The 24,332-nt window shown below is 46.4% G+C and overlaps 1 protein-coding gene across 1 annotated transcript in view; it reads right to left on the reverse strand.

The window, feature by feature from the left end:
- LOC143975642 (von Willebrand factor A domain-containing protein 5A-like) overlaps positions 1 to 24,332 on the reverse strand; it is a 59,629-nt gene that overhangs the window by 9,970 nt on the left and 25,327 nt on the right. Inside the window, exons 9-17 of the mRNA XM_077478134.1 lie at positions 17,489 to 17,633; positions 17,098 to 17,177; positions 16,447 to 16,561; positions 14,265 to 14,423; positions 6,367 to 6,464; positions 5,189 to 5,394; positions 4,975 to 5,064; positions 1,942 to 1,992; positions 140 to 223 (exon numbers count right to left, since the gene is read on the reverse strand). Coding sequence (XP_077334260.1) covers positions 140 to 223; positions 1,942 to 1,992; positions 4,975 to 5,064; positions 5,189 to 5,394; positions 6,367 to 6,464; positions 14,265 to 14,423; positions 16,447 to 16,561; positions 17,098 to 17,177; positions 17,489 to 17,633 — 1,028 coding nt within the window. The remainder of the gene's footprint in view (positions 1 to 139; positions 224 to 1,941; positions 1,993 to 4,974; positions 5,065 to 5,188; positions 5,395 to 6,366; positions 6,465 to 14,264; positions 14,424 to 16,446; positions 16,562 to 17,097; positions 17,178 to 17,488; positions 17,634 to 24,332) is intronic.

Genomic DNA, 24,332 nt, shown 5'->3' on the forward strand with positions numbered 1-24,332 from the left:
AGAAGGATGTGCCAGCACCTTTGGTAGGTCAGAGGACTATGCAGTAAATGTCAGTCAGAACTGTTACAAAAACAGTTACATTATAGATCCATACAAGTAAAAAGCATTGGCCTCATGTGTTCTGTATACTCAGCATTACCTTCTGGAGTGCCACCTGGTACCAGCTCGACGGCAGGGTCTCTTGCCAAACGGGGTGCATCATCTACGCCACCCTGGCCAATGTCTGCACAGGCAAATTAAGAGCTGTCAAGTTGTAATTGAGGACTGCCCACACAAAGCCCACCACCTACTAAAATCTCAAAGTATATTTGCACTGCCAAAGCCCATTCCATACAGTATTAGGCGCAAGCCCCATTCATACATATGCCTATTCATTCAGGAGCAGACTGCAGCTGCACAAGCATCCTCTAGGATGGTGGGAACACCACAATACCCACCACAAGGAGTGCACAGATCTTTGTGGGACCCAGCGCCTTCGGATTAGGACAGGTTCGCCTGTCAGGCCAGGGGTTGGGGGGGGGGGAAGCTTGCAAGGCCCTTTCCTCCCAAGAGTAATGACCCAATGGCGCCAGAGAATTTACTTTGGGACGCCAACAGCAGTCATTGGCACAAGGTCAGTGTGCCACATGATTTTGCAAACTGCCCACTACCAGGGCAGACCTTCAGGCCGGCTTCTATCAAGCAGTACGACGGGTCTCACACTTGGAACATTACATAGTTAGTAAGGTTGAAGACAGACACTAGTCTATCCAGTTCAACCTGAGTGAGTGTCTACAATTGTCCCTATCCCTGTACATTGCACATTCACATCGGTCCCTACCCTCAAGGAGCCCACAATCCAAGGTCCCCATTCATACAGTAGGGCCAATTTTGGACAGAAGCCAATTAACCTACCTGCATGTCTTTGGACATGGCGTTACCCATTTTCCATCAATTACTGTAGGTTCTTTGGTCCCCCCCAACCTATGGTTCTTGCCTCCTCCCCCTCGATAAGGTTTAGACAAGGGATCCCTAACCAAGTCACAGAACACGGACTCTTCTGGCAGGCTGGCCCATAAGCAGTTTTTTTTTTATAAAAAACACAGGAAGAGTGTTCTGTATACCCACTTGCTGACCAATGATATACCTGTACAAATCGCTGGACTTCAAGGTTGTTATACCGGCATGATGCCTGCCCCGGTATTTTAATTTTTTACAATTTTTTTTTAAGAGCTGGCCATCAGCCAACTAATGGCCAAGTAGCTGGTGGATTGCTTTTACAAGCATGAGGTGATGTCTGGGAAAAAACACCCCGGGCTCCTCTGTCACTGAGAGACCAGCCGACGCGGAGAAATCGCGAGCCGAAACAAAGCCCGGATCGACTTTGATTGGCTCTCAGCTATGGTAACCTGGAAGCGATGACCTGACATCACTTCTGGTTTACCTGGATATCAATGGTGCCATTTAAAATGAAAAAACTAAATTAAATCAAAACCGCCGATCTTTGCGTTTTGAATATTTTTAAAGGGCGGGGGTTTGGGGTCTAGACCCCAGATCTCTCCATAAAGGAGTACCCGTCACACGGATATTTACATTCCTTGGGAACGACAAAAAAATAAATAAAACCAACAACCGCAAATGTGAACGCATATGTCAGTCCCGCACACATGCAATGTGCGATCATCCCACGCGTGAGGTATCACCATGAACATCAGATCACAGACAGTAATGCTAGCACTAGACCTTGTGTAAATTTAAATTGGTAACGAGTAAAGATTTTTACATCATAGCCCATGGATTGTAAAATTTATTCCCGTTGCACAAGTGAGAGCAATTTTATGGTGCAGAGTATTTGGTATATTTATGCAGTGCAACAATTTTTTATTTTTTTTTGCAAAAATATGAATTTTACAAAAACAAACAGTGCCAGAAAAGGCCTGGAGCTCAAGTGGATACTCTTACCTTGTGGGGCTCCATTTGATAGAGAAACGATGTCTGGCCCAACAGCAAAATCTTCAGGAAGATTAGACACATAGTTAAAGCCTGTTCCCCAGGACTTCATACATTGCGAAGAGAAAAAAAATGCATGCAAATGCACCTATTTCAGGGGTGCATGTCACATTTTTCCAGACTACAGCTGTCCGAGGGCTCTTTCGGCCTTAAAGGACCCATTAAAGTAAATGGGGGGGGGGGGTTAAATGTGGGTCAGATGGGTGCCTTCCAATGGCCACAGACCTACACAAATTTCCACTCACATGACAGCAATGCATTTAGGCATCTAGATGTGGTGAAGACTTGCTGAAGTTCAAACAGAGCATCAGAATGGGAATTTAGGTGACTTTGAACATGGCATGGTTGTTGGCGTCAGACGGGCTGGTCTGAGTATTTAAAAAAAAAAAGCTGCTGATCTACTGGGATTTCACACACACCTCTCGGGTTTACAGAGAATGGTCCGAAAATGGAAAATGCCTCTTTGATGTCAGAGGCAAATGGGCAGACTGGTTCCAGATGAAAGAAAAGCAACAGCAACTCAAATAACCACTCGTTAAAGGTATGCAGAATTCCATCTCTGAGTGCACAACACATCAAACTTTGAAGCAGATGGATTGCAGCAGCAGAATACCACACCGAGTGCCCCCATTTCTGTTAGCTAAGAACAGGAAACTGAGGCTACAATTCGCACAGGATCAACGAAATTGGAAAAAAGAAGATTGGAAAAACGCTGTCCGTCTGATGAGTCTGGATTTCAGCTGTGACATTCAGATGTTAGGGTCAGAATTTGGTGTGAACATGAAAGCATGGATCCATCCTGCCTTGTATCAATGGTTCAGGCTGGTGGGATAATTTCTTGCCACATTTTGGGCCCCTTCGTACCAATTGAGCATAGTTTATACACCACGGCCTACCTGAGTATTCCTACATTAATCCTGTATTTATAGCTCTCCCTCTATTGTCACGGTCATGCCCCTGAGGGCACACGTTGGTGGCGAAACGTCGGGCGTATTTGGGACTTGTGACACTAGAAGGAGCACGGGAGTGGTCTTCATTCTTTTCTCATCTGTTGCTGAATGTTATTTGATTTTTTTTACCTCATCTTAAATGTGAGTTGAACTACGTTTTATTTAATAAAATAATATATATAATAATATTTAATAAAAGGTTATTGATCTATCAGTAAATCTGCGCAATGAGACCACTTTTTTTATGTTTTTTTATGGTTATTGGGAGAATTATTGGTCTGAAAATTTACAATCAGATGAATTCCTGGGAAGTGCCCACTAATCAGGAATAAGAATTTTTTTCCCATTGGATGACTCTCGTTGAGAGGATTACGTTCCTGTAGACGAAGGGAAATCAGCATAGAAGACCGCCTCTTTTGTGACTTACTACATGCGTTTATATCTGCAGACTGACGGTAAGAGTCAGTGATTTTGGGTGTTGGTGATGGTTCCCCTCTTCCTTTACGTATGAAATGGATTATGATTATTCCTTCTTCTGCGTATGAATTAGATTACCATATCCGAGGATATCACATTGGAAGTCGCTTATTATTTAATTGAACTTTTAAATAATTTCACATATTTTTATTTTCTAAAGAGCACTATATCATTTATATTTGTGTGTATATTGTTTCCAGCAATATTTGTGTTAGCAGCTATTTTTGTTTTATATAGATGTATTTTGCTTTCAGCGCAACAATTTTTTTTATATTTTACCCGAGTATTGTTGCTGACCATGTCCATCCCTTTATGACTACAGTGTCCCCATCTTCTGATGGCTCCTTCCAGCAGGATAACGCACCACGTCACAAAGCTCCAATCATCTCACCACTGGACAATGAGGTCCCTGTCCTCCAATGGTCTCCACACCTCATCCAATAGAGCACCTTTGGGATGTGGTGGAAGATTGGCATCATGGATGTGCAGCCAACAAACCTGCGGTAACTGCGTGATGCCATCATGTCACTATGGACCAAAATCTGAAGGTGGTTTCCAACACCTTGTTGAATCTATGCCATGAAAAAATGAAGGCAGTTCTGAAGGGGAATGGAATGGGGTCTAACCTGGTACAAGCAAGGTGTACCTTATAAATGTGGTACAAAGATAGATATAATCTACTGTAGAATAAGTATAGCACTCGAATCACATCAAATATAAATAAAGTGAAAAGCACGTTGCCCGTTTATTATGAAACACATGGGGGGGGGGGGGGGTCCACAAAATCGTGGACTTCTAAAAGCTTAGAAGTCAACATCTGGTCAGTATGGTGTGCACACAAGGCAAGGAGAAGAGCACATCTATTGAGCGCCTTTGCATGGGCGTCGGTGACTTATGAACACAAAAAGCACTTTGTTCACGTGGCTAATATTTTGGAACACAACCTTACCCTTTGTGATTTTGTATGCCACGGTTCCCCCTATCCTACACAGGGGAGCTAGTTGTGTGCATGCATTGTGGTTAAAACTTGCCAATGGGCCCTCAACACACCCACCCATCTAAAAAGTACACATGACCTCAATCCAATGCCCACATCCAGAGACACCCATCATAAACCATGCAACATAATAAATCAGCACTGCTCTTTTTTACAGCCTATAAGGCGTCAATGCACTGTTAAGAGTGTCAATAGGGCAATGATAGTCCAGTACTTGGGAGGGTTTCCCTGTGGTCCGAGCCTCATCTCAGAATGCTACATATATTTTAGTGGCCCTACACTAGTGATCAGTAACTAAACAGGTGACTGAGCGTTGGTTTCTCTGCTGCAGAGACCGAGGACTGGCTCAGTGTTCTCTGTACAACACTATGGAATATGTCAGAGCTATATAAAACCACCAACAGTGTGAGATGGTAGAGGAAACATTTGAGTGCAAGCTGCCTCGGGGAGCAGAGACTGATGTGACTGGCTCAGTGACCTCTACAGCAATCCTGAAGGTGTTAAATAAAGGCTCCTAAGTCACCATTTGACCGATATGGATTTTGTAGGTGTTGAACTCACCAGCCATCTCAAGGATTTGAATTGGAGGAGCCGACATCCGTGCTGTGGCAGAGTAGAAAACTCCTGGTGGAGGCATAAAACAGGCCATGGCTGCAAAACACAAAGTACGTTCATAGTGCTGTGAGAGCCGAACACCATGGGCATACGGCAGAGCTTTAAATTGTACAGAAAAAAAAAATAAAAAAAATAATTCACATTGGTTTACCAAACTTACCAACTGGAGGCATGAACCTCTGCACAGGAGGACCCTCCACACGTGTCTTGGTGTCCTTGTTGACGGCTACATAGGCTGTGAGAGAGGAGACAACACCAGACTGCAGACTGGTCTCCAAGATCTTCTTCTTCACCTCTTCAGACTCTTCAGAGTCAGATTCCAAGAAAGAAATCAGATTTTTGGCAGCCAGTCTGTGGATGGTCGGCCTGAGAACCAAGAAGGGACACACAGGAGAAGACTTAACCCCTTGCCACTCAACCATCCTTAAACAGGTTCCTTCTACTCAGGGGGGGGGGCACCCAATCATCTGTCAATGGAGGTGCGAAGAGGGGTATGACCACACGTTTAGATTGAAAACGCTCTGTCCTACATTGGCATCCCTGTCCTAGTGACAATTTGTTTCCTGTGTGGCAAAAGGATATAATTTGCCTGCATAGAAAAACTTCACAGTAAGAGCCGTGAAAATAAAATGGACTCCTAAAATAGAACTAGTTCTGGCTAGCTCAGATTTTAATTTTTAATTTTTATTTTTTTTAACAAAGGAGCTGGATCTATTCCCCAAATATAACTGGATATGAGTATTTAGGAGGTCAACACCACCAGGGAATATCAGATTGCCAGGGGAGGAGGAAGGAATCCCCCAACCCCCCCACCTGGAGCAAATTGGACCACACTTTTTTGCCTTCCTCTGAATCCACTGCAGGTGTAGTATTAGATATGTTGAGGCTTTTCCTTTTTTCTATTGGCTTAACTAGGTGGATTTGTGTTTTTCAACCTGACTTGCTGCTATACACGAATAGGGGAGAAGAGAGAAAAAAAAAAAAAAAAAAACGCCCCAAAACAAAATATTACTAGTGTATAGAGAGCTTAACTGTGGAACAAACACCCCTCCTTACTACCCATAAGTAATGAAATACAAGAGGAAGTCTCCCTGAGGGATCCCAAGATGGCAAAAAAAACTGAGGGGTTCGAACACATCCCCACTGTATCCAAAATTGATATTCTTGGCTTGACCTACACTTTAAATTGGTTAGAGGATATCAAACCATCTTAATTTCCCTCCCCAACAATACTAGTTTCTGCCTTGCACACTCTTTCGTGTCTTCGGTTGGCCCCTAAGGTAGAGTGCCTAATGGAAGACTCTGGCTCTGTCACCTCCATTGATGTCTCTGGATTACCTCTCTACGTTGCTCGTCTTAAGAGGAAACTGCAGTTCATTTGTGACGATTTCATCTTTGTAATTGTATTGCAGAGAGACCCCGGCTTCCTGCTCCAGCTGAAAAATAAAAAAAATAAAAATAAAAATCTATAATTACTTATATAAAGTCTTATAGAGCTTTATCTAGGCCATTCTGTGCCACTAGATTATCTGAACATAAAGCTGAAATCCAGGCATAAAACTATATCTCAATGGCCACAATGCAAATAAAATAATTTGCTGTGTGCACCAAAATCTTTTGCAAACCCATGGCCAAATAGGCCAGCGGCCATATTTGAGCAGTGATGCCACTGCTATCCTGCCCCTTCACTTAAGTGGCATCACCAGTGGTTCTTAGGGATATGGTCATGGCCACCGATAGGGCCCGGTACAACAGGGCCAGTTGTACTGCCCCATCAGCTCTACAGGGGGGCCTGGGAAACTAAAATTCATATACATTTTTTTTGCAAGAATCAAAAAAATACATCTCAAGGAATCCATCTCAAACACCAGAATAGCCAAAGTAAAGTTTGAACCCAAGTGAGGCGAGGACTGAACCGTTGGCTCATCCCTACCCTCCAATGCTCAGGTTTGGCTTCCTGATAGTGACAGCAGCAGAACATACATAGTCAATGTGTCAGCATGAGCCCCTGCAGACCAACAGAAAAGCCTGTGACAGAGGAAAATGCAGAAGCACAATTAGGGAGACCGTTGTACCCCATAATAGGAAGTGCCTTTTCAAGAACCTTATGGCAGGGTCATAAGGGATTATTTTAACAATATACTTGTAGGGGGCGTGGCCTGCAGCTACATGGCGTAGGACGCACTTAGTGTGAGCTCCGGCTGCTTCTTATCCTTTAACCATCCTTGCGGACCCAACCGGCTATAATTCCCGGCGAAGTATCCTGCTACCTATCGGGCGACTCTCCGGTGCCAATGTCGCCGCCGAAGAAGTCCCAGGGCGCGATTGCAAAGCTCGGGAAGTTCCGTGCGGACGTCCCGGACCACGCGGTGGAAGATGGCGCCGCTCCGGGTCCGGCTGAGGGGCCTCCCGCCTCTGGAGACACAGCCCGTATACTCGAGGCTGTCACCCTCTGCCGCACCTCTCTTACCTCCAGGATTGAGGAGGTCAAGGTGGACATTTCTCTCATCCGCCAGGATCTCCACAGGCTGCGGGAGAGGGTCGGTGAGGCGGAACGCAGACTGGGGCACGTGGAGGACGACATCACTCCCCTTCAGACCACCACCGAACGGCTGCAACACCAATTAACAGCTGTCCTGTGCAAACAGGACGAACTCGAGAACCGTATGCGCCGTTGCAACCTCCGCTTCGTGGGATTGCCCGAGAAGGCGGAGGGCTCTGATCCCCCAGCATTCCTCGAACGCCTGCTTGTTGCCAACTTCGGACGTGAGGCCTTCTCCACCACCTTTGCGGTTGAGCGTGCTCACCGCCTGGCCTCGCGCCCCCCGCCTCCAGGTGCTCCACCGCGCACATTCATTGCGAAGATGTTGAACTACCGTGATCGGGATGCGGTGCTGCGGCTCACCCGGGAGAAGGGCAATATACCCTACGAGGACAAGCGCATCGCGGTGTTTCCGGACTTTTCCGCCGAGGTCCAGAAGAAGAGGGCTCAGTTCACGGAGGCCAAGAGACAACTTCGCATCCGCCACCTGGCGTACGCCATGCTATTCCCTGCTCGGCTCCGAGTTATACGCGACGGCAAGACCCACTTCTTTGAGGACCCCGCAGCTGTGCTGACATGGTTGGAACAGCGCCCAGATGATGCTCCTGCTTAACCCTATCGCCTGCCGGGCTGTTCTCCTGCATCCCAGCTACTGCCCGTGCCGGGCGCGAATTTGACATGCCCCGTGCCGTGAGTAAACCCCCTCTTTTTGTTTCCCGATGCTCTACTATGTTATGTTGACTGAAGGGTTTCACGTGCACACATGTGAGCTCCTTGATGCTCCCCCTATGCCCTGTCCTGCCGGGAATCATCTGTGTGTTATGTTGTTTGGATCCCCCTGCTCCACAGATGCTTATGCAGCCGGATAGCTGAACACTGTTCTCGGCCGAGAACTCTTTATGCTGCGACTACCTACCCAACTGCACAACGAGACTAACTTTTGTTTGTCCCCGTACCTGACGGGGAGTGTGCCTGACCGCATGTCTTGCTTGATCCTGGATGCTCTTCCTTTTGTTTTTTGTGGCCAGGGGCACTCCTCCCTGTCATCCCAAGCACTGTTTCCCTGGCCGGCCTCAGCTCACATGTGTTTTTTGTGCTGCTGTGTACTTTCCATGCCCTGCCGGTCCAGTGTAGGCACTGTTCTACTGCACCTTCCCAGCCTTAGTTTCGGCTGGATGTTTCAGTTTTGTGTTTCCCCCCCCCCCCCCCCCCCCCCTTTTCTTTTCCTTTTATTTGTATGCTTAATATGCTGTGTCTGACAAATGCTACACTACCTGATCATGTGTACCCAGCTTTACCTGTACTGCCCTCTGCTCCTTCCTCTGGTGTGGATAAGATCGCTGTGTATGGGAGTGGGGCGGGCCTGTGGCGGGTGGTTTGGCTGGCAGCCCTGTGCAGGCTGACTTCTGTGTGGGCCCTGCGGCAGGGGATTATGGGCCCAAGCTCTCCACTTCTGCTTTTATTGTTTTATGATGCAATAGTTGCCTGTGATGGGTCCCCTTAAACTGGTAACCTGGAATGTCCGCGGCCTGAGGGATAGATCTAAAAGGGTGGCGGTGCTCTCTCACCTCAAGCAAATGCACGCTGATATCATAGTATTGGTCGAGACCCACGTTACGGGCCAGCTGCAGTTGTCCCTTAAAAAGCCGTGGGTTGGGTGGATGTACCATGCCCCTCACACTAATAACTCTAGCGGAGTGGCTGTGCTGGTGGCTAAGACTACCCAATTTCACCTCCATAGCCTGAAATCGGATAGACGGGGACGGTATCTATTCTTGCACGTTACGGTTGGAGGCTTGGAATTCTTATTACTTGCCTTTTATATACCCCCCCCCCCTTCCAATTTGAGGCCCTGCAGGAGGGGATTGATTTTATGCTTCAGCACCCCACACTCCCAACTGTGTGGTTGGGGGATTTTAACTCAGTGGTCTCCCCCGCGCTAGATAGGCTCTCCTGTTCCCTGGGGTCCTCTCCCTCCCCCACGCAGACCAGATTCGGCAAGTTTCTTGCGGAATTTGCTCTGACGGACACCTGGAGATATAGGCATCCTGCTCGGAGGGAGTACTCCTGCTTTACGCCAGCACATAATGCCATGTCCCGCATTGATCTGATCCTGTTCTCCCCCACTCTACTCCCTTATTTGCGGGATGTGGGGTTTGGGACCAGGGTACTATCTGATCACTCGCCCTACTGGGCCAGCCTCGACCTGCCCTCCAAACCGGTGCCCCGAGTGTGGAGGCTGCACCCATTTTGGCTAACAGTCCTCCCCGATCTAGAGGACGTCCAGTGCGAGTGGGAGCATTACTTTAGGGCTAATATGGGCACTGCCCCGTTTGGTTTGGTGTGGGAAGCTTTTAAGTTACATGCCCGCATGCTTCTGTCCACTCGCATCAAGCGCTACAGAGACTCTTCGAGACTAGCTATACAGCAGGCGGAGAGGGCGCTTGGGGAGGCGGAGAGCGAGTTTTTGTCACACCCCACACCCTCCAACTCCGCCAAACTGAGAATGCAATCTAGGCTCACCGACCACTTGCACCTTGATAGGGCGGGCAAAAAGGTATTTTACAGTAAGCATAAGGTCTATGAACATGGCGAGCGGGCTGGGAGGTTGCTGGCCTACATGGCTCACTTGGATCATAGCCCCCCGGTTGTGGTTCAACTTCTGGATGCGGGTGGGGTCACGCTGTCCGATCCACTGGAGGTGGCTCACGAATTTCGGCGGTTTTACGCTGACCTCTACACCTCTGAGGCTACTGGCTCCTTGGACGGACTGCGGGCCCTGCTGCAGACAGTGCACTTCCCGGTCCTCTCGGACTCTCAGGTGGAGCTCCTTGAGGCCCCCATAACTGAGGAATGCATAGCGGAGGCTATAGCTTGTTTGCCACCGTCCAAAGCACCGGGCTCGGATGGCCTCCCCCGGGAATTTTACACCCAGTTCCAGGAGGCTTTACTCCCCAGGCTTCGCCAACTTTACGCTCACATATTTGAAACAGGTGTGCTCCCCCGCACCATGAGTGAGGCCCTGCTGGTGCTGATCCCCAAGCCGGGTAAAGACCCCCTCCACCCCGAGTCGTACCGCCCTATATCGCTCCTACAACTAGACATTAAAATACTGGCCAAAATCCTCGCCCTTAGACTCAACAAGGTTATCCTCTGTCTTATACACACTGATCAAACTGGCTTTATGCCCGGTAAGAACACGGCTTTTAACCTACGCAGAATGTTTATGAACTTGCAGGCCTGCCACGACAACACCGGGTCCAGAGTGGTGGTTAGTCTGGATGCCGCAAAGGCATTTGATTCGGTGGAGTGGGCGTATTTGTGGGAATGCCTGCATAGGTTTGGGTTCGGCCCCAGGTTTGTGCGCTGGATACAACTTCTATATCAGGACCCCTCTGCCCGTATTTTGGTGAACGGACAGATTTCCAGCCCCTTCTCCCTTTCCAGGGGCACGCGACAGGGGTGTCCCATCTCGCCACTGCTTTACGCACTGGCAGTGGAGCCCCTGGCTATTGCCATCAGAGCGCACCCGGGCATCCGCGGCCTCCGCATGGGGCAGCTCACAGAGGTTATCAGCCTTTATGCGGATGACATGCTGCTGTACTTAGAAGACGCAGGCCCCTCTCTGACGGCGGTGCTGGATGTGATTCGTCGCTTCGGTTTTTACTCGGGCCTTCGCATCAATTGGTCTAAGTCCCAAATTCTCCCCATTGACGTTTCCGTTCCCACGAGAGAACAGTCCCTGCTACCCCTCGAGTGTACGGCTCAGATTAAGTACCTTGGCGTTCACTGCTCCCGCTCCCCCGCGGACTATGCTAGCCTTAATGTGGAACCCATGTTCTCATTTCTGAAGCGCAGGACCCAGGTCTGGTCCAGACTCCCTATCGGGGTCATGGGCCGACTGGGTCTTGTAAAAATGATCCTCCTGCCCAAGTTGCTTTATTTATTCTGGCACGCCCCGCTTTATCTACCACGTCACTTATTCCGCGACATGGAGTCCATTCTCAACTCCTTCATTTGGGGCTCCTCCAGGCACAAGTTGGCCTGGCGGACCCTCAAATGCCCTGTCCACCTTGGGGGAGCTGCGTTGCCGGATCTGGAGTTGTACTATCTGGCCTCCCAGCTTTCTCACCTGTACTACCTCAATTCCCACGACAAACTGAGATATTCCCACCTGGTGTGCACCTCGGTGACGGATGTAATAGCGCACCCCTACCAAATTATCTTTTGTAAACACCGGGGTCTCTCCGGACTGGGGACTGGACGTACCATGCTTGGTCACCATGCCCGTGTTTGGCGGGAGGCGCAGCTCAGGGCTGGCGCCACCCCCCTGCATGCGCACACGCCCCTTTGGGACAACCTGGATCTGCCTGAACTGCTGGGGATACCGGACTATAAGGTGTGGATATGCAGGGGGGTCGTCTATTTGTCCCAGGTCTACGAGCCTCACGGTGTCAAGTCATTCCAGATGCTTAAGGAGGAATTCGGCCTCCCCAACCACGCGTTTTTTCGTTATTTACAGGTTCGCCATGCCTTGCAGGCCCAGTTTGGGAATGCGCCCCCGCCCCTGCCGCGTTCGCCCCTGGTGCAACTGATTCTTGGTGATGACTCCCGTAAACTTATCTCTGCCATATATTCACATCTCCTTACCCCTGCGGCCACAGCTTATGCTTATAACCTCAAGCCAAGATGGGAGGCTGACGTTGGGCAGGTGGATGACGAGCAATGGGGGGAGGCCCTGGCGGTGTCCGTCGAGGTCTCTCCCAAGCTGTCGGACAGACTCACTCACCTTTACATACTACACCGTTCTTATGTCACCCCCACCCGACTAGCAAAATATAAACCCGATTTTGACCCTGTGTGCCCTAGATGTGGCGACGCGGCTAGCACTTACTATCATCTTATCTGGACCTGCCCCCCCATACAGCGGTACTGGGCACAAATAATTCAATTTCTGCACGATCACATGGGCTCCCCCCTCACTCTATGCCCTCGCCAATGTATTCTTGGCCTTCTCCCTACCCGCGAAGAGAGCAAATATCTTAGGATATTTCTTCAAGAGGTTCTCTTCACTGCTAGGATGCAAATAGCTCAACTATGGCTTCGACCCCAATCCCCAACGATTCAGCAGTGGAAGAGTGCCATCAACCGAACTATACCATATAAAAAACTCATCTATTCTAATCGTGGGTGCCCACAGAAATTCCACAAGATCTGGGATAGGTGGCTAGAGAGTTCCCTCAGCTGTGTGTGATGGGATGGCGGGGATGTGGGAAGGGGGTGTATTGTCACCCCCCAGGGCATCCTTCCGGGGGGCTAGTGGGGTTCACTTGTATACTGCTTATGGATATTGCACCTTGTACACTATGTCTTCTCTTTTATTATGTCAGACATGGACTATGTGCTCCTCCCTGATGTTTGGTGCCTGTTGCACCTGTTTTCGACTGTGTATCCTTATGTCTACTCCTTTTTTTTTGAATGCTCAATAAACTTTGACTTGGTTAAAAAAAAAACAATATACTTGTAGTGCATCCCACGTAGGAGCAGCAGGTGAAATGGGACCCCCCCCACCCTGCACACCAAGTTTCCACACACTCTGAGAAACCAGTTCAGCATTTTGTTTGGGCTTTAATGAGGGGATAAAACTTGGATGAGGAGTAGGATTATAATGGTATGCCAACTTTCCTTTCTAGAAGAGAGGCGCAACACCAATCTGATTGCAGCAATTTCAACAGGTATTAAAAAAGGTAATACTCGATTGTGATTTTAGGCATATCTGTTTGCCATCAGCCAAGTAGTAGAGATCCAGGATGACTTCCACTTGACGTCAGCCAGCTTCAGGGACAACTTTCCTATATACAATTTATATACACTCTCCACCTCCAGCACACTTGCTTACAGAACTCCACTGGCACACAAGACGCCTCCGACAGTACCCAGTCAGATCTTAGAGCCACAGCCTGTTACAGGTAGGAACCAGAGGCCACTTTAAACGTGTAACAAATGTCAGCATCCAGTTTCCATCCCTGTGGCTGGTGCCGGCAGCACCACCTCTTTAGGTACTGCGATCCTGAAGCAGCCCCTCACTAGCCCTTCTGGCTACTACCACAGTCCCCCTAGACTGCTCACTCAGCCCACCCAGCTGACACCTCAGGCTCTCTTGGACGTGCCAACCTGCTTCTGCTGTCCTCACACTTGCTCCCATGCATTCAGGAAAAAATTCCTTCATGTGTTGTGGTGGGTCCCTCCAGCACCTGAGCCCCAGGCCCAAGGTCAACCCCCCTTCCAGACTAGGGTGCACTCAAGGGCCACCAACAGCCTCCTCAGAATGCCACCTCCCACACAACTGTTCCTACTGGCATGGCCCATGAGTATTTACGGAGGTACCTGCCCCCTGCCAGCTCACTTTGCTAGGACCCTCATCAATACTCCAAGCACCTCCTCCTAAACTCCACCCACCATTTCTGGAGGATTCTCCAGCCCTGACCCAGATTCAACACTAATTACTATGTACACTAGCACCTAGCTAGAAGGGTGCTACATACTCAAAGATAAAAAAAAAAAAAAAAAAAAGTTTCCAAAGGTCAACATTTTGTAGCCCATAGGATTTTATGAACTGGGTTTAGATCCAATTCTTATCCATTTTTTAATTGAATTTGAAATCTTGTGAAAGAAACGCAACATACATAGTTACCTTTCCCTTGAACTGGACATAGACTATGGACCTCTGACCCTGGAAGATGACAGAGGGGGTCTGAGACACCAAATTCTGCTCCACATCGGGAGGAAGGGTCCAGTTTAAGGAAATTTCCTTAATGGTGGGTTGTAAGGCACATTTCAGAGCTTTCAGAACCTGGAGGGGAAAGAAATAAAAGTAATCATAAAAGGCATTCCCACACTGGAATTTAATAGAGGTTGCATTTGAGAATTTGGTTTGTATTATAAAGCAAGCTAATGGTGGTCACATAAGGAGGGTTTCTCAACCAGGGTTTCACGGAACTCTAGGGTACCATCAGAGGTTGCTAGGGGTTCCTTGAGCAGTTTCTGCCTCTCAGATAAAGTTCCCACCGACATCTTTTTAGCTCTCTGTAAGGGAGGGTAATTCTTCCCAATGACCACAAACATAAGGAGCATTCTTCCCACCAATATCATGTGTAGCGGCTGTTCCTGAAGAGCACGCGCTATGCGTTTTTCAAAGTTAAAATTGCCTAAACTGCAGTTTTTTTGGGTACTCAAGATGCGGACATCATGTGGTTTGGGGTTCTGGTCCAAAAAGGATGTACTGACTTCATGGTCCTGGTCCTCCTGACGAGTCCCCAGGAAGGCTATGGCCTGGGGTGCGAATCCACCTGATTTTGATGTCTCGGGGCTGGCCAGCCCGAGGCAAGGAAACTATAGAAGGATTCTGAGGTGGTTGGGTGCCGTCTCCAGCTTGGGAGAGACTTCAGAAGACCACGTATGGGTTGGTTTCTTAGCAAGAGCCTAGAAGGGCTGAAGTACCCGAGAGAATCCGGTCTTGTGAATATTGCCAAGCTGGCTGAAAGATCCAGGTATCCTACGAGTGTTTTCAAGTTTAGTTTCCCTACGTGTTCTACAACAATGTCTGTGGCAGAGACATTATCTTGTACGTTCAACGTAGTCTCTGGCAGAGACATGTTCCCGAGTACACACCTTGTTGGCTGCTAGACCTTGTGAGAGGAACTGTCCAACCTGAGTGATCATCCAGTTACGAATGTCTATTCTCTGGATGCAGTCAAAGTAAGCAACTTCAACACTTTGGCTTTGACACTAAAAGTACCCGAATTCTCTTTCCAACCCTCTGATCCCAATTTAAGAGACCGTTAATTGTCTAAGGTTTGCAAATTCAAGTGGATCTGTTGTTGGTCTCAAGTTACTGGGCCATTACCACGGGACACCCCTAGACATGCAATGAGGAAGACAGTAGGTAATGGTAAGCCCAAATCTAACCAGCAGCTCCTTCGGGGGTTAGTGCTACACATGACTTCGATAAAAAAAAAAAAAAAAAAAAAAAAAGCCTTTTTTTTAGCAGAGATTCCGAGATCAGAATGTTAGGTCAAGGGTTCCGGTGGGTTGAAAAAGGCTGCATTGGAGGGTGGTTGGACTTGGCAAGTGGTTGCCTGACCACCAAAATTCCTCATGATGCATATAAAAATGCATAGTCCTTGTCAGAGGCATTGCTAGAGCCCATAGCAGCATAGTAAAGAAAGTCAGTCATACGCTTGGGTGGGCATATACATACACAAGTCCCCCCTTACATCAGGGTCCCCAGAGAGCCGCCCTCCCTTGGGGACCCCTGCAGAGACATGGGACTAGTGACGCCACTGCTCCTTGTTTGCATTGATAGGTCTCCGTAGACTATCATGCTGAGTTACCAAGAACACACACGTTTTGTTGTACCAGAATCATACTTTTAGCATCATTTAAAATGAAACACACACACACACACACACACACACTGAACCAGTATAAGAATTTGCAGATTTACAATCTTTCAGTCTCTCAACCTTTTTAAAGTCAGAACCACCCTTCGAATGTGGTTTCAGCCTCAGGTAACCCTTACTAAAAAATGACTGCATCTACAGATACATTAGTGTGATGGGTAATAATTCCAGTTACCATAGAAATTGTTTAAAGGAACCCCTAGCAAAATCTAAAAGAACCCTGGATGAGAAAGGCAGCTACATCTTTTATAGCTCTGAAGAAAGGGGGAAGATCTTTGACCCCATGCAATGCACTGGATGTTTGCAGTTTAAACCGGATAGTCATTAAATAAGAAAATTTGGACCCTTAGACGTTGTTTTGCTCAATCTACACACATATGAACATTTGTGTATTAATCCACTTTAAAAACTCACTTTTGGCTGCAGACGATCTTTCCCGGTAATGAAGTCATAGTTGCCGCTTGCTACCCGGGCCATGCCTTTAATGAGAGCAGTGGAGGCTCCTTCACCAATCCCAAAGGTAAAGCACCTATAAAAAAATTGTAAATAAAAAACTGTGTGCAAGGAATGATGGCAGTCAACTCAAGGATAATACCCATAGTGTATTTAAATTCAGGGTTTGCCAAACTGCAGCCAGAAGGCTGGATACAGTTCTTTGCTAGCCTCTATACAGCCCTTGGGGCACTTTTCCTCCTATTGGGATGGGACACTACTCCCACCACCAGGTCACCATTGGGATACTTCTACTATTCCCAACAGCAGGACACCAATATGATGGGGCAATACTCACACCACCAGGACACCATTGGGATACTACTACTACTAATTCCCACCAGCAGGACACCCATGTGATGGGGCACTACTCCCACCACCAGGGCATTTTGTACCCCCCTGCTGGCCACAATCTGGCCCACCTAAAGTCTGAAGGATAGTAAGCTTGCTCTTTGTTTGAAAAGTTTAAAGACCCCCTGTTTTAACTCCATCAAACTCAGACTACTTCATACAAAGATCTGTCAGTAGACTTTGGATACAACAAAGTCTACATAGAGAAGGCGAGGACATTACCGGTGACTGTGTGCATTTCTCTGGACCTCTGATATCACTTCCTGTGTGTTCCCCACTTCGCCATCTGTGAAGATGAAGACCTGGAGAAAAAAAAACCAAAAAAAAAAAACCAACACTTATGGCAAATGTTACTGAAGTCCTCAGCATCAAACCTTCAAAATCATTGTTGTAATGTTTAAATTGCATGTACAGTTGGATAAATTGCTCTATGAGAATGTATCTGGTCTATAAACCAGATGCTCTGGATGGAAAGGAGCATGCATAAATTAAATGCCACAATTTGCCCACTAAATTTCAAATGAGAAAAACCCCTAAAAGGTTTTATTTGATGGAGGTACATGTGCAAAACCTAAATCAGATGCCCATTGTTTTAATTTCCGACTCATCTTACTTGTCTCGGGTGTTTTGGTCTTCCAGCCGTTTTGTAGATTTTCTTTAGCGGCTCCAGGATCTCCGTTCCGCCCAAGTCTGCAGACATCTGGTTCACCTTATCAACTGCTGCCTCCAGAGTTTCCTGTGTGTACTCCATACTTTCCCTGTCAAACAACATCTGCAATTTATATACAAATCTATAGACTTTACCTTTCACAAGCAAGAAAAAAAAAAAAAAAAAAGAAGAAACATATGGACTGGAAAAGAACGGCGTATAGGGATATAAATGGAGGAAGGTGAAGGTGGAAGAGCGTACAACCTATTGGGGTCCAAGAAATTACAGAAAGTAGAAGAGCCTACATGTAGATTGTAGGCTCCTCCACCTTCAGTCTACGCCCCTCTTTTACATATTAGGGTGTAAATGAGGATGCAGAAGGAAAACAATTGTATTAGGATATATGGGAGGATACAGAAGGTGGAAGAGCTTACAATTAGGGCAGGGGACTTTAAACTGCGACCCTTTGCTTGCCCTTATCCAGCCTATGGGCTATTGTTCCTCCCACTGATACGAGACCATTTCTCCCACCAATGGTGGGGTACCATTCTCCCAATAAAAACGATGGGGCACCGTTTCCTCTCACTGATACATTTGCTAGTTCTGCTGCCCAGGGTCCAGCCTGCCCCCTACGGTCAGCAAGAGGACCTTTAGGTATACATTTTAGAGACCCCTTTATTAGGGTAAAGGGGAGATACAGAATAGCTTGCAATCTTAGGGTATTGGGGGAGGGGGCCCTCAGAAAGTGGACAAAAAACAAAAAAAAACAAACATACAATGGGGTACAAGTGCTCACAATTAACGAAGGCCTACTGATCCAACGGCTTTCTGGCCTTCAATTACTGACAAAGCAAGCATGCATTCTTACCTTGCTTATTTGTTCTAGATAATTGAATCACTGAGCAACTACTCCTTTTGTACACATTTTTCCAGTCCAAGTAGTCTACAGCCATATTTTACCAAGATTTTTTAAATCTTGTAGTATACGGTCACTGGAACAGAACTGGTATGCAATAAATATACTGGGCATAACGTGGCAAGTAGTTTGACACCTGGCCATCACACATAGGTATACGAGCTTGTTGGACACCCCATTCCTCCCTTTTGGTGGAAATAATAGCCTCCGGGAAGGCTTTCCACAAAAATAAAAATAAAGTGTTTGGAAGTGTGTGCCCATGCAGCCATACGTGACCTATGTGTGGTTAGCTACAGGCATTGGATGAGAAGACCAATTAGTGTTGCAGTTCCTTGCAAACGTAGGGTTGAGGTCAGAGCTCTGAAGGCCACATGAGTTCCTCTGCTACATAGACATGGTCTGAACAGTTTGGTCTGCGCACAACGGTGGCACAAACTTTACTCCACTTGAGTTCCTTTAGACCAAACTGGTTCAACCATGTCTTTATGGCACAAAGGTTTTCAGTAAAGTTGATGTCAGAGCTTTGTGTAGGGCACTCACATTCCTCCATAGCCAAACTTTGTACACAGGCACAGTCATGCTGGCATAAGAAAACAAGACCTTCACAAAACTGTCAAAGTTAATCCGTCTAAAATGCCTTTGCATGCTGTAGCATTATAGAGGTTGTAAAGTCAGGTAACACCATTTACAACATCGCATAGCTAAACACAAGCATTTAACAGACCCATCTTTGTAAGTTTAGGATAACTTTCCTTTATCAGCCCACACACCCTCTTCATTCCTGAGCAATTCACAGACCTGCAGATGGGCATATTCTTTTTGGGGCTTCACGTCATAACAGGAAGTGACGTTTACCGCCAATCATACGTATTGCCACTGTGATGAAACAATCATAGACCCAGTGGCATTACTTCACTTACTCTTCCCCTTACCCTAGCTGAGCTCTTATTTTGATTGCAGGAGGGATTGAAAGGGACCCCCCCCCCCCAGATAGCAAGGATAACTTGCCAAAAATTTGTGGCAGTGTTGAATTGTAAGTCTGTTAACTTACTGCACATTTTCACTGGCAAGTTGTACACTTGCAGTGCACTTGAAGCACAAGTTCTAGTTGGCACTATACCCCAATTTATAGAAAATTTGCATGGCAAGACTCTAGAAAGAGCAAAGTTGCAGTGATGAGTCTACAGCATGAAAATTCAGCCACAGTAATCCGTGTGGTGGGATGACTATTCCACAACATAACAGAACCAGCAGACTTGCAAAGAAAGCGGGTCGGGGGGGGGGGGGGGGCATGCACTGCTGCAATTGTGCAACAAACGTGGCAAGCATAGCAAGTAATTTTCAAACCTGCAGCTTAATTGCTGCATCTGGGGCAAGGCTTTGAACTGATCACAGAAGATACAGGCATGCCTGCATCTCCAAAACAGGATGACAGACTATGTAAGCTGACCAATGCCAACATGAATCATCTTCCATGTTTAGTGTGGTAGGTTTAATACTAGGAAGAGGGGAACCCACCAGATAATACAGAGGCACTCTAAAGACAAAATGGGGAAAGAAGAAGAAGAAGAAGACCCCCCCCGTTTGTTAATGCAATAATTTGGCCTCAACAGTAGCTCTTCACTGGAAACATCTCTAGGAGGGTTTACATACCTTTGTCTTAGTATTGTACATCTTTAGAAGCCTATGGAGCCACCACGCCCTCTCTAGACCAGGGTTTCTCAACTCCAGTCCTCAAGGCACCCCAACAGGTCATGTTTTAAGGATTTCTCACAGATGAAACAGCTGTGGTAATTACTAAGGCAGTGAAACTGATAAAATCACCTGTGCAAAATAATGGAAAGCCAGAAAACATGACCTGTTGGGGTGCCTTGAGGACTGGAGTTGAGAAACACTGATCTAGACTCCATATACACTGTCATCTGAGGACACTTCACAATCAGGAATTCCTTCCATCTCAGATTGCCAAAAACCACCTTTATTGATTATGCATACCCCAACTTTTCATTATACTGATGCGTGTCTGCTGTACCATGTACTTGAGGAGTCTGTCCTCTTTGTATTGCTAAATCTCTCCTGCTTTCCATTACAGACTCAGTACGTATGTATATAAAAAAAAAAAAAAATCTTTTCTTGCCTGGGTGCAGCTACTGTAGGTGGCTCCTCCAACAGTAACCCATTGACTCGTATTCTGGCCCGAGGGGTTTCCTTTGTTACCAAACCGCTACTTTATGTACCTGCAGTTGCACAATGCCCCGTTTTGCACCTTGATAACTCCGACTTCCTCCCGTCTTTGATACTAGGAATAAGAAACTGATGTGACAAAAAATATCTGGTAAAAAAAAAAAAAAAAAAAAAAAAACTGAAAGTGAAAATATCTGGTACCCTCTGCCCCTAGAGTGCGGGTTATGTATTACCTTCCTAAAATCCACAAGAGTCTATCCAAACCTCCTGGCCATCCTATAATTAGCGGTATAGACTCTGTTACGGCCAGAATTGGGAAGTATGTAGAGGAGTTTCTACAGCCTTTGGTTGTGGCCACTCCCTCACATCTGAAAGATACTACCCAAGTTATCAAATTGCTGGCAGATTGTATATGGACTGAAGGGTGTATTCTGGCAACAGCTGATGTTACTTCCCTATACACTATAAATTTCACATCAGGATGGCCTACATCCGGTTACGTTCTATTTGGAAACTGACCATACTCTGACCACTATTCAGAAAGATTTCTTTATTAATCTTTTGGTTTTTGCCACAAGCCATAACTACTTCTGGTTTGGGGGCAACTCCTTGCAAACTTGTGCCATTGCCATGGGTGCCAAGTTCGCCACAAGTTTGGCGAACTTGTTTATGGCCCAATGGGAATGTGAAGTAATCCTTACGCCATATGATTGCTCCTAATGTTATTGATCCTCCTAAAACGATTTTGTCGTGTCAAACAATGAATGTTTTTTTCCCCCTGCAGGAAATGTATCATTTGCCAGATTAATTCTTTTAGAGGTAGAAAATGTGAAACATTTAATTCTACCCAAACCAATAAGATTTACAACATTGAATCATTTATTACACGCTCTACGGAGTGTGGTATATTTGATTCAGTGCCCGTGCTCCAAACAGTACATTGGGCTTACTAAACGAGCGCTACATGTACGTTTGGAAGAGCATGTAGGCAGTGGCGTAACTAGAACCTTCAGGGCCCCAATGCAAGAAACCATAAAGGGCCCCCCTGAACCCCAGCCAGGGCCCTTCCCTCCGAGTCTGGCGGTGGAACTCCAGGGCGTGGTCACAGGTATGACCTTTGTGAGCCCTGTAGTTCCACCACTGGTATCAGTATTTTTGTTTTTAGGTGCCCCATTGGGGGACTTTCCCTAGGCAGGATGGGGTCCCCACGCCCAGAAGAGATGAGGTCCTTTTCTCCAGGGCAGATCAAGTTACTGCCCCCAGGTGAGAAGTGGTCCCTGTCCCCAGGGGAAGTGGGGGGTCCCTGTCCCCAGGGGGAGATGGAGGGGGTATGTAATGGTGTGTGGGGGATGGGGTCCTCACTCACCATGACCAAGCTGTAGGCCATGCACTCATCCATGTTGGCCTGGGCTCCATCCAGTGTGCTGCACGGGCGATCAGCATATCTCCCAGAAAGACCTTTCATCATCTGTGTATGACAGGGGAGGAGGGGGGGCTGGCAGACAAGCCTGCAGTGTCCTCTGGGGAGCCGGCTCTTATAGGGCTGCACTGCATCTGTGTGCTTAAAGTTGGTTTACCCGGGAAAAGTTTGCAGTGCAGAGTGGGCCGGACGGGACTCTGGCTGGGGAGAACAGACATCGGACTGAGCGGCAATGCATGGAGTAGGAGAGGGGTACTCTGAGGAGCCGGCTGAGGTCACAGGTCATGCGGGGAGTGCACAACTAAAGAGCAGCCATATGTAGAGGGGGCTGCATGGGCCCCCTGCATCACAGGGCCCGGTTGCGGTCGCAACTGCTGCACCCCCTATAGTTACGCCCCTGCATGTAGGCAACATTAGGAGAGGCTTCACCAAGAATAATCTTTCTAGACATTATGCTGAACATGATAAAACAAATTAAAGGTACTTTATTTCTCCAATTGATAAAATGTGTCCACATTGGGAGGGGTACTAATAAGGTTAGGGCGATCTCTCGAAACGCAATTGATTTGCGACTAGAAGTCTTACGTGCCATTTGGATTAAAATGTTGATTGGGATATTGTTTTCTTAATTCCTAGAGTTTTTTTTTTAATCAAAATAATTTTTATATTATTAAATTAATCTATCGTTCATGGTATTAATTTGTATGGTTTTATGCAAATTTGTTAATGTATTATGGTTGATCCCAATATGACTCATGCTGCGTTGTCAGATGCGTTTTTGTCATTAATGTAGTTTTATATTTCACCTAACCAGTAGTTGGTGCTGTGACAATGTTTTTTTAGCTCTGTATCTGTCCTGCTCGTTTTGGCATACTATGAATATCGATGGTGCAGCTTGCGCCGTTTGTTTTTCCATTATTGCCCCCCAAGCTAAAATGGTGCCTTCGCATTATACAAGATGTCTTGTGATGACTCGGAAGCCTCAGCTAATCCCCAGATGACGTCCGCTTGTGACGAAATGCCACGTAGGGAGGTGATTTGACATCATGTTTGCCTCGGAGGTGTAGCTCTGCGGAGGACATCGAGCGTGGAGGGTGTTATGGGACACCGATTATTTCATATCGCAACTTTCTTGTAAGTGCAATTTATTTTTATTAAATTCTTTATTTAAATACTACACAATGGGAGCTTTTATTATTTATATTCCCAAGTTGTACCGATCCAGGATCAGCTGTATTGCGGCATAGGTTTTTAGGAGACCGAATTCCCTGGGCTTGCTGAGACCACTCTATTAGGCTTGTGCAATTAGTTTCGGAACGAATCGAAATTCGGCCGAATTTTGCATCTTTTGGACATTCGGATGCATCCGAATAAAAAAAAAAAAAAAAAAAAAAAAAAAAAATAACGAACAACAACGAATACGAAAGAAATATAACGAATGAATTCAACAGGATTTGGTAATTCTTTAAAGATCTAATGAAACAAAAGGTCAGCTCAAAGTAAATCTCATAGTCCAATCAGCTAATTAATTTTGTGCCGGAGGAAGGATTACTGGCAAAGTGCATTCCTGAGAACTGAGTTAGGAGGGTGTTGTATTGTATTGTATTTGAGCCGAGGAGAAGAGACGTTGTCATTGTGTGTGTTAAAAGATTCAAACAACTTTCCAAACTACGAATCATAATCACGAATGTCTATACATACATGCATAAATAGCGAATTTCAACGAATACGAACGAATTCGACACTCTACGAATAATAACGAATTATCCGAAAACGTATTAAAGTAACATAACGAATATAACAGAACGAAATGATGTATTTTACGAATGACACCGAACCGAAACTAAACGAAATTTTCCATTGTGCACAAGTCTACATTCTATTGGTCTTTGGAGAATATTTGCTCACTTCCTGGGTGTTTTTCCACTTGGCAAAGGGATTTCATACTTCTATCTATGGACCGATTTTCACTATACTTTCACTTTTAGCATTTTTTCACCAGATGGCACTTTAATAATTTTTTGGATGTTTATTATATATGCTTAATTCTAGTGTGCACATCTATTATATTTAAGCAGAGTTTGCGCTATTAATCCAGCATATATTTCTTGATATATTATTTATGGTATGTAAATTTCTCTTTTCACTATTGTTTTATCACTTAGCGCTACACTTATTTTTTTATTTGTCACTGATTTAGGGGTTTTCTTGTATTCTAAAACTCAAAGTGCTGGCTGCTCTACCGATTGATAGATTTTTTTTGGACATTCATATCCTCTCTAGCGCAG

This window comes from Lithobates pipiens, unplaced genomic scaffold (genome assembly GCF_037356315.1).
Source record: "Lithobates pipiens isolate NorthernLeopardFrog02 unplaced genomic scaffold, aLitPip1_a1.2 Scaffold_13, whole genome shotgun sequence".
Taxonomy (NCBI): domain Eukaryota; kingdom Metazoa; phylum Chordata; class Amphibia; order Anura; family Ranidae; genus Lithobates; species Lithobates pipiens.